At 38.2% G+C, this 11,257-nt stretch overlaps 1 protein-coding gene across 3 annotated transcripts; it reads left to right on the forward strand.

Moving 5' to 3' along the window:
- Window positions 1-212: 212 nt before the first annotated feature.
- On the forward strand, window positions 213-10,522 carry LOC137390075 (serine-rich adhesin for platelets-like). 3 transcript variants are annotated; one of them, XM_068076319.1, is made up of 11 exons: window positions 213-272; window positions 719-1,532; window positions 2,135-2,194; window positions 2,911-3,072; window positions 3,184-3,330; window positions 3,420-5,140; window positions 5,666-5,854; window positions 6,893-6,992; window positions 7,428-7,601; window positions 9,624-9,803; window positions 10,106-10,522. In XM_068076319.1, exons 2-11 carry the CDS (start codon window positions 785-787, stop codon window positions 10,246-10,248), a joined length of 3,624 nt encoding a protein of 1,207 aa, XP_067932420.1. In that variant the 5' UTR covers window positions 213-272; window positions 719-784; the 3' UTR covers window positions 10,249-10,522. The 3 variants fall into 3 exon arrangements, with proteins under 3 accessions (XP_067932420.1, XP_067932421.1, XP_067932422.1); XM_068076320.1 differs by lacking the exons at window positions 213-272; window positions 2,135-2,194 and having other exon boundaries at window positions 656-1,532; XM_068076321.1 differs by lacking the exons at window positions 213-272; window positions 6,893-6,992; window positions 7,428-7,601; window positions 9,624-9,803; window positions 10,106-10,522 and adding an exon at window positions 6,153-6,692 and having other exon boundaries at window positions 656-1,532.
- Window positions 10,523-11,257: the final 735 nt, after the last annotated feature.

The following is an 11,257-nucleotide window of genomic DNA, read 5'->3' on the forward strand; positions in this document are numbered from 1 at the left end:
TGGTGTCAAGTAATCATTTGTGTAGATTATGCGCATGACTGACTTAAATAAATGAAGCAGTAAATACTATATATTGATTGTTAAATAACAATAAAAAGTCTAGCAAACAGAGATGCCAAGCTGCACCCTTCATTACACATCAGCTCTCATTGCTCTGCTTGAATGAGCATGTATACCTACATATATACATTATTGCATACGTAGAGTGTGGAGCTTACAGCTCTAGGAATGACCGTGTCGGCCTGCAGTCAGCTTGTACAGGATATTATTAGGTAAATAGATGAAGTATGATTGCGGCTTACAGGATATTGATTTAGTGGGAATTGATCTCATTTTGTTGACCGACACTAAAGGAGCATGTAGTTTGGCGGGGAACACAGAACGAAGAAAAATGCTGACTTGGCTGCCATTGCAGGGCAGGCTGTTTGGTATTTATGGCTATAAACATATTTATTGCATTCTACAAACATAGCGGTAACATGATTGTTAACAATGTCAGATGAAAGCAGCAGTTGATCCGCATTCTTCAAGTTATAGTATTGGCTGTTTGCTCTGTAAATAATGCCGTGTGCTCTAGCTCTACCTGTCGATTAGTTTATCATAATTTGCTGATACAATGGAGCTGCATTCACGCAGCTGACATCATATAGTAAAGGGTGCTTCTAGTTATCAGTTTTCTATCGGCGAGTGAACGGCATCTAGTTGTTATATTATACAGCCACGGATCGATTCACTGGTAATCAGAAAACAGACGGCGGATAGTGGCAATTTATGGCTGGCACTGATGCCTGCTAGCAGACAACAGAGGGTTGTAGCTACAGCAGTGTGTATTGCCTTGGGAGGCACTGCTCTTCTTACATGGGCTTTCTCCATCTTTACAGAAGAGAAATCTAAACGACGCCCTAGCAATGCTCCCTCATCACTCCCTCAAGCGACTGGAAGTCCTCGCCCGGACACTCCTGGGGCTAGCGACAGAAGTGCTGCTGATAAAGAGAGTGTGGCGAGTTTAGCTGCGGAGCAACTAGCGGGTCAAGGACAGGAGGGACCAGCGTTGGTGATCGAAAATACATCCGCCGTCGAATCAGGCAAAGGAACTGGCACTCAGTCTCATCCTTGGTACAATCGCTCCAATGAACAATCTCCGCCGACCACCGCTGCCAACCGTTCAGCCTCACCACTTGGCTCTAATGAAACTCCACCACAACAATCTGCTGACTTCTTTAAAAACTCTCCTAAATTTGATGAGAAATACAACTCATCACTGAGTAAAACGCCGATAGCCGATGCAGTCTCAGAAGAGCATATCGGTGTTGTAGAAAGAAAACGTTCATCATCACCTAGGCTAGTAGAGCAGCGAATTTCACAGTTGGACACTAAGGTTACAACATACGAGGAAAGGCAGCCTGTCACGCAGCAGATCTCTTCTGAGGCAGGAGAAAATGTGAAGGAATCCATACCAGCAAGTGTAAGCTGCAAGTCATTAGAAAAGGCTGTTATGTATGCTCCAAAACATGAAGCCCGTAGCCGGACAGGTGAGTCGTGTACATACACAAAGTATCACATTACACAAGCACCCTGCACAAGTGTCAGAGGCTTAAGAGACGTGTGAGCTTGATCCGCTCAATTCAGAGCATACGCTATGTTCAGATATTCTCACATCAGCCATTGTAGATGGTTTCATTTGATTTTACATGAATAAGTGTTAAAAACAAATACACAAAGCTATAAAGGCAAACTCAATGTAGCTACATAGGAACCTATTTTCCCTAGAGAGCTGAGAATCAATCATGTTCTTTATGATTAATCAGTACCACCTCCAAATGTCACAGTGGAATTCATTTCTACTGAGCAACATGACTGTCATATGTTATCTAGTCCGAAATCCATGATTAGCTACACGATTGTTTAAATTTGTATAAGGCTGCGATGATGTTATTCCATTTTCTGGCTAACATATGCTGAATTTGCAATCACTTTATCAGATGTTTAAAATCATTGCCAAGCTGTTAGTCGTTATGCCACCAACTAGTATCACTCTTGGCTAACTTTAACCATAAGTAAATGTACTAGGTATGATGTTAACAGTGCATGTCTTTTGCAATTATAGCAAAGTAAAAAGATATGACTTGTGTAGGTGTGCCAGCAAGGCAAGGAGCTAGATTTGTGCCCCGAATTAGTTCTGTGCGCACAAGAGGTGAGGGAGAGGCGTAGAAACTAATACATGTAACTAACTGCTTGTAGATTGTAATCACATTCAGCTGATGAACACTAGCTAACAATTTCCTGTTGCCCGGTAGCCACCTTTTCTAACATTAGCGCTTAATTAATACTAGTAAACTCTGCTATAGCCTTGGGCCTTACTCGTACATTCGCCTCCTTACTCATACATTTGCCTCAATGTTCACTTACCTCTAAGTCTAAGCATTATATCAGCTGAACTTGTAAAAAAGTTTCAAGTCCGTAACCTTAGCCTATGGAATGTAAGTAACTGTGTTATATGTTGGTTCAATTGCAATGAGAGAGTGCAGTAAAGTACTCATGCTTTATTCAAATGCTCAAGGCTGACTGCCCCAAAATACATTACACAGGAAGCAAGCTGGCTCACACTATGATGCAATCTACTAAAAATACATGACTCACTTGTATGATGCAGTCTACTAAAAATACATGACTCACATGTATGATACAGTCTACTAAAAATACATGACAAAGGAAGCAAGCGTGCTCACGTGTATGATGCAATCTACGACAAACTGTTAGCTGCAAAAAATTAAAGTTTCTCTCATATTATGTATGCTTCAAGAAGTTTTTATTTTGTTGAAGTCAACCCACACATCATTAACAGCCATTTTAGCAACTTATACTAGGCCTCGATGCTACTTAACACTATTTTGGTGTCCCCGGTTTTAGTTTCTTCAAGCGGAGTAGACAACTCCATAGCAGAGCTTAAAGGAGCCCCAAGGGAGGTGATGCATCTAGAATCAGGCGATGACTCTCAGGAATTTACATACAATAGATCTACCTCCTTTCTTTCAGAGAATGAGAAAGGTCAAAGTAAAACTCCACCATTAAGTAAGTAGCTACACCATCAGGTATTGCTACTCAAAGCATAGGTGAAACTCGTTTAATATAATTAGGAAATTAGTCAACAGAAATGTTTTATTTAGTTTGTTTCATTTTAAGGTAACAGAAAGAATCTGCAAAAAAGAGAAGGTGAGCAGCCTAGCTCTTTGGATGCTTCAGACCATTATAGCTCTTTAGCAGCATCTGACAATATGCATATATCCAAAGAAGAGAGCACAACTGCTTCTCAGCAAAAATTGATCACTGGTTAGTTATTTATTTTTAACAAACGTGTATTTTTGCAGTCCTTTTACAGCTGATGCATCTAACATTTAATTTTTTTCACTTTATTGCAGCCGCTAGTAGTACAGAAAGCGGATCTCAACCAGTTGGCCAAGTAGAAGACAAAATTGACCTTCGTGATCGGACACAGCCACCCCAAGGGTTTTCACAAACCGGAGATGATGCGTTTGATATCAATGACAATGTTTGTGCAGGAGTCAGGACAACATCAATTGAGCTGTTACCAGAAAGCATGAATGCTGATGAAGTCCAAGAACCAATTGGTTCAACTGCTGTTGCAGCAAGTTCACAATATCATACTGAAATTCATTTGCAGTCACCCATGCAAAAGGAACTCACGCCTGCTTCGTCACACGAATCCTGTAGTTCTTCACCCGGTTCTCATTCTATTGAGCGCTCTGAGATGAATTTTCAAATTGGTGTTGACAAAGTAGTTAGTTCTAGTCCGGAGTCGGGTTCACCACGGCATATCAGTCATTCACCTTTGTCTAAGTCTCAACTATCTGTGAATTCGTTGAGCGACACGCAGTCTATTGGTTCTATTGAAAGATCTGAATACTATTCTCCTCCCAAGTTAGAGCGTGAACTTCTTCCTGAGGTGTCCGGCTCATTGCCACAAAGTTTCAAATCTCTTCAACGTTCTGAAGTTAATTTTCAATTATCTGGCCAGAAATCTAAAAACATGCTGAATGATGACGGAATTGGAGATGCTACAGAAAAGCCAGAACCAGATAATTTAAACGTAGCTACTGCCAAACCTAGCATGCCGACAGCAGAGTTAAATGAGGAGAGTGAAATGAATGATAAGATGAGGAGACCTGGTTCAAAGTCCGTGAACTCGGTAGAGAAGAACGGAGCCGTTGGTGAACAAGAAAAATCTAATGTAACTTTGGAAAGTTCGGCCAAGGATGTCAATGATCCACATAAAATAACACAAGACCCCAACCTAACTCAAGAGCTTTCGATCCACACATCAAGTCCGAGACTTGACAAGAGCGCACAACTGCATACGGAAGACGTGCACCCTGAATGTCAGGAGCAGAGTTTTGCATCTAAAGATCCTATTAAACAAGCAATAATGTCAAACACAAACTCGATTTCTGATGTCGCTACTCTGAATGAAAAAACTCATACCGGAGATGGCCCAGAAGTAGCCGGGACGCAGTCCACAGTGGCTCCACCAAAATCAGCTGGCCTGCTTGACAAACATGCATCAGATGAAGAAGTAGGACCAACCACAGCAACAACATCTGCGATGAGAGATAAAGACCTTAGCCATGAGAGCACCACTGCTGCAAGTTCAACTCTTGAACCACGAAAAGCCACAGAACCTTCTTCTACTGATGCACAAAAGTCTGCTCCTCTAGATGCGAAGGATGACCCCAATCTACCGACAAGCAGATTCACACCGTTAGGTAGTACTCGGTCAGAGTCACTTCCACCTTCAATTGAAAATATGGCAACAGAAGTGAAAATTTTCGAAAATACTCCTACAGAGTCAAAACAGATAGATGGTTCGTTAGATAAAAGTGGTTTAGGGTGTGACAAAATGCCAGAAGAGGAAGTTATTAGTCCAAGACTCACTCCTGAGAAAACTTCCTTGCTTGAGCGTGAGCCACATTTCAAGATGGAAAAAGAAAAGCTTTCACCTGATTGTTCAGGCTTATCAAAAGACCAAAAAGAATTAAGAGATGACTGTTCAAGTACATCAAGTGAAGGCCCAGAATATTCTAGAAGACAATTGACTGAAACAGAAGAAGTGATAGAAACATCTGTAAGTTGATACTGTAGTTGTTAGACTCAACTTTCTATGGCAACAAATAAATAAGCCTAATTTAATTCAATCTTAATTAAAAAATCTTATCTAATTATTTTGTGAGATTGTATTTTAGTCACAATAACCTGGGTTTGTCCGTTTACCAGAAACTGTAAACTTGTATCTTATCTGGGGAGCTTGTTTCTCTACAATTTGCATCACAACAATTCTACGCAAGCATGAGAAGCTTTTAAATTTTTTGTAAACAACTTTAATGAGAATTTTGAATGTGGAAATATTTTAGTTTACTTTTGTATAAAAAGATTTTGCCGTTTTTATTTAGTAGTTGTTTCACCTTGAGCAAAGGAAAGACAACTCTAACAAAGTTTTCTCTGCATCAATTTGGTGCGGCTTCACTCAACCAACAAATAGGAGACTCTTGAGCATGCTGTAGCAATGAAGCTGTCCAAATGTTTCAGATTAATTGTGGGTGTATAAAACCTGTTCCACCAGAAATATTTAGCGTGTGGTTCTATTTCTTAGGTAGAAGAGACTGTCACCATGGTTATTACTGGAGTTGTCAGTAATCCTGAAGGAGAAAACGAAGAAATACTTTCAATGCAGGATGCTGTCAATCAAGGATTGCTAGATCTAGAGAATGGATTGTATCATAATCGTACAACTGGAGAAAAGATGTCTATGATAGAAGCAATGAATGCAGGCTATATCAAGGTAAAGGATTTATGACCAGATCGTTTTTATGATTTATGATTTTTTGTGTGCACGGTAATAAATGCCATGATTATTTGGAGACCCACTAAATGTGTGTATCATTTGTAAAGTAAGTCTTTGAAATTTTTTAACCGTGTGTGTTATTTGTTACATAGACATGTTGAACATTATATACATGGTGACTGCCGTCATTTCCTCCAAATAGGTTTAGCATTAAAAGCAGTGCTGTGAATTTTTAAAATGTTTTACAATTCAACAGTTTGGTACGTTAATTTGTGAGTTGTGATTAATTGCACAGAGGATCATCTCAACAGCGAGCCAGTGATTGGCCTTTGGTGATACTCAGCTTTCGTTAGCCTTCTATAACCATTGCATGCCTCAGCAACTCGGCTCTTAGTATTAACACAATGAGCTTGCTTTGTCCTTTTTCTGTTTTCTTTGGAGCCTGCTTTGCAATATTCTCTGTTGTGCCTCAATCCTGCTCCCGCATCCTTACTTCGTTTTAATATTATCTCTAGTCGCTGTCGGAAATTGTACAGTGTACAGTTGTACAATGAGTAAAGGTGTCTGTATATTTTTGACAGACTTACACTTTTTTTAATTATGTATATTTAAACACTTTTTATCAATTATTTGTTGTATTTTTAAAGTCAGTACTAAATAATCCATGTGCGATGTTGTAACTTTCTTAAAGAAATTCAGACCAGTTTGATTTGTGTACTGTATGAAATAGAACAGTGTCATGTTGTTTGGTATATTATCACGTCTTATGAGTGTACTTATTACACAAGAGACTTAAGTTCAATTAGCTGGCATATTGTTGTTCAACATTACTAAAGACCAGACTGGAAGAGAGGATGAATAGGTGAGATCCTATCAACATTCTGAACAGTCTTGACAGCATTTGATCTTGGGTGATAAATCTGGCTGCTTGGGTGCATTTCCTTTCTTATGCCACATGTCTTTGGGTAGTAGTAAAAGTGTTGCCCTCACTCTGTCTCCAAGTTTCACACCCTCTCACCTCTTTGTCTTCATCAGATGGGACCGAAGAAAGTGGAAACGTCAGAAGAAAAAGTCAAGTCTGTTGGAATTATCACGATAAAAACTATGCGAGAGACGATGCCCTATACAGTTAAAGGTGCTGTGGCCTTCTAATAAACTCTTTGACCAATTCCGATTGCTTAAATGTTTCCATACAAATATATTATACCGAGCATAACACATATCGTACATGTAACACATATCGTACGTGTAACACATATCGTATGTGTAACACATATTGTACGTGTAACACATATCATACATGTAACACATATTGTACATATAACACATATCATACATGTAACACATATTGTACATATAACACATATTGCACATGTAACACATATTGTACATGTAACACTTGTTGTACATGTGACACATATTGTACATGTAACACATATCGTACATGTAACACGTATTGTACATGGGATACGTATTGTACATGTAACACATATTGTACATGTAACACGTATTGTACATGTAACACATATCGTATGCTTATCTGTAAGGTTGTTTTTGGAAATTTTCACAGCTGCCAAAGACACTCGAAACAACCAGATGTACCACATCTTTCAAGCTACTAGAAGAAAGATTCTTGATTCCGAGAAGGGCACCTTTACTGATCTGCAGACAGGATCAAAGATGCTAATGGGAGATGCCATTGATCTCGGTCTTGTAGAGGTAGACTATGACACATCTGCCGCAGGTAAATAAAATTGATAAATAAGTAAATAAGTAGATAAGTAAATGCAACAGCCACAAAAGCTAATAAAACAAAAGTTTTGTTAACATAGTTTCATATGTGTAATGTTGATGTATAATGTAATGCAATGATAGTGTAATGCTGTGTATGCTCCACGCACAATATGGGGATGTGCGAAAAAATGGCAGCGTATTGCTAAGATCCACAAGCAAACCCAAATCACATGCTAAACAACACTTCAAACAATGATGGTAAAATGAATATTCTATGAATGATTCTATGGGCATTGCTATAATCGAATTACATGTGTGTAAGTAGCCAATCAGATGACTCAGAGTACAAAATGTGATGGAGCTTATATGGATATATTTGCGTTATTTTAACTGTTGGTCCTTCCTCGCTTTGTTTCTTCAACGTTTATGCAAATTAGCATCGTGGCAGTCTAGTGTGCTGTGAGAGATTGTCAGGTGTGCCGATAAAACACAAAAAATGACTATCTACATGGTTATTCCGAAATGTCAGAAAGTGTTTCATTGGTGTCGGTGTTGAAGTATTACACTACCAGGCTGAAAGTTGTGGGTTCGAATCCCATACAATGCAGTTTTTTTTCTAAAGCTTCAACCATGGCTTCAGGCAGACAGACAAACAGACAGACAGATGTACATGACCCATATTATAGAAAGATTATTATTATCAAATTATCAAAAAGTGTTGTTGTCATTTTAACAAAAAATTTCGCTAGAGACCGCAGTATAGTAAAGATTTGGTCAACAGAACAGTTTTTTTGGTGACAATGAAAAGCTAGAAATTGTGAAGACAACTGTTTTTATTTAAAAAAAAGTACCATTTGATGAAACTCTGTCTGTAGCGGGAATGTCAGTCTGCAAGCTTAATAAGCTGGGAGTGTGTTTAAGGAAATTTTGATTCTTATCGTATGTGAAAACTGTCACACTTGTGATGTAACTCCTTGGAATAGTGAGTCTCTCCCAACTTATCTCTAACACACGAGTTGGCACATTACGCTGTTAATAATCATGTATTTATGTTCGCATTGTGTAATTTACTTGCCAAGTCTCTAAAAGCACCCCCTCATCTGAATATCACATCATGGTTGAAAGAGAATGGGTTTGCCATCTTTTATATTATCTTTAGTTGGATACTCATTTCCTGTCAGCTCAACCGCGCGCTCCGCTCCGATCATAAACAGCAGGTCTATATTAATACTTTCCTCTGGATATAACTAGCTCCTTCTAGTGCTCTTGACTTCAGCGCATGCCTCAAAGAGCCCTCGAGAAATATCAACCATTCAAACTTTGTCTCGAGGTTCACCACTTCTTTATTGTTGATGATATTGCACAGTTGATTTTTTGATTTTAAATGAAAGCATCTCTCTCAAAGTCGCACAAAAATTTAAAAAATATGTATTATATTTTTTAGTTTATTTTATTCTAACATATGAGTATAGTATAATCGACATATCATATAGTATCCGGTATAATATTTAAAAAATTCGAAGGGGTGAATAAATTGCATCCAATGTGTGTAGAAACTCTTTCTTCCAATTGAAAACCCTTCCAAAAACTTAGAATGTGACCTGTGGCAGCACCTATGTACATATTAGAACAGGTATATTTAAATGATCAGTCCCAATGTTTACACTCCGCCACCTGCTCATGTCGAAGTTATTGCCAATCAAAGCCCTCGTTTGTTTGTTCATAATATTACATTCATTGTTGTTAAGCGATTCACGTAATTGTGAACAATCTTTTTTTCAATTTGAGCGTGTGTCCGCGTGTGTTTGATTTAACGTCAATTTAAATATTGATTGTACTTGAAGTTGCTGAACTATTCTGATCTCCACTTGACTCTGGCTATTAGAGGTGTATAGATTGGCTAGAGAATGGGCCGAGTTGATTACATTTAGCCTCAGATTCTAATCTTCTGTCTCTACTTATATGACTGTAAAACAAAAATGTGTTAGAATGTTCTCGCTCTAATTTGTGACCGAGGTAGTTCTATTTACAGAGACATTTCAAGAAGAGATAACTAAAACGTACTCAGTTCATGCTGTGGTTGACCAACAAGAGAGGGCGAGAGTTGCCTTTCACGAAGCCGTTTCTCGTGGGCTCATAGATCCTGACACAGGCGAATATGTTCATAACGTCACAAATGCTCGAGTCTCGGTGGAAGAGGCTATCAGCAGAGGTAATATAAACTTCTGGCCATCTTAATTAGTTGCTTTATTTTAACAAAACTAATTTCGTTATGCTGAAAGCGCAAAGACTTTGGGAACGTATCATTACATTCAGCCGATTATCTTACTCGCTCATTTTCCCTTCTAGAAAATGGCGTAATCATCAGCAATTGTAAAATGATTCGAATCTGTCATTACATTTATTTAGATGTTTGAAAACAAGTTAAGCTTGCTATGTTGATATTTTAAAAATTTAAGAAAAATATGTCTACTGTTATGTAAGATATTGCAGTTACCGATTTGTGTCATGTAGGATTTATCAAGGCCACACTCGCCAGCAGCGCAGAAGATATATCAGTGGATGGAATGGGAAGCAGAGTGGCCGAGCAAGGGGTAGACGCTATTCGCAAGAAGGTTCTGACACCTCTCCACGCTTTGCAACAAATGAAACAGTAACTCTTGTGGATTTTATGTATTTAGAAAGAAAGAAACAAACAATATTCTACCAGTCTTGATTATGTTTCTATTCATTTTACGTATTGAAAAGTTTTTGGAAAATAACTCTCTGTAATTTTTCCTTTTTTATTCATTATGTTGACGTAACGGGCTGGCAAGATTTCTTTATTATTATTATCATTTTTAAGAGATTGTAAAACGTTAAGGCCATTTTCTGTATTACGCATATTTTTTGATATTCAAGTAAATAAATCCACAATTTATTTACAGCAAACAGTTCTTAGTAGATTCAGTATGATACTATTAAAATAATATGGAACACCTGCAGCTGCTGCCAATAGAGATGAAAATCCACAGTACACTAAGAGCTGTATAAGATTTCAGTAAAAAGGTGAAACGATACTGAGAAGTAAGGTTGACTGTTTTTGTTCAAGACGATTTGTGTGGAACTCACAGCCTGTACTTATCTATGGAGATAATTGACAGGAAATGAATGCTATTTTACAAACATTACAATTACAACTGTAGCATCAAAGTACAAATGCGTAACAGAGTTTGATAAAATTGTATACATTTTTAACAGAATATGTAGCAAGACGTGTTTCTAGATTGAGCCTAATGTCTTGTTTAGCACAACATCATCCTGCATTAAGTGTGAGGATAGACACGAGAATCATCAGCATTATACACAACAGCTCACGCTTGGGTAGACTCCTTAGAAACACTCTCGAGGCGGGAAGATGAAAGGACTCTAAGCTGCTGTTTACTGAGATATAATTTAAGGTTTTGCATTTCTTCTCCTGCCCAGCGCAAAGGTCTCAATGATGGCAAATTATAATCAGTTGCGAAATTGAACATGACCCAAAGAGCCTTTTCACCACTCCTTGAAAATCTTCAAATGACCGCAAGCGCACGAAAGCAGTTGAAAGTTTTAAAAAGGGTTCAAGTCAGTCTCCAAAGACAATCTTTGGAACATTTTAAAGAGCAATAAAAGTATTAACATAGATTT

Source organism: Watersipora subatra, chromosome 3, assembly GCF_963576615.1.
Source record: "Watersipora subatra chromosome 3, tzWatSuba1.1, whole genome shotgun sequence".
Classification (NCBI taxonomy): domain Eukaryota; kingdom Metazoa; phylum Bryozoa; class Gymnolaemata; order Cheilostomatida; family Watersiporidae; genus Watersipora; species Watersipora subatra.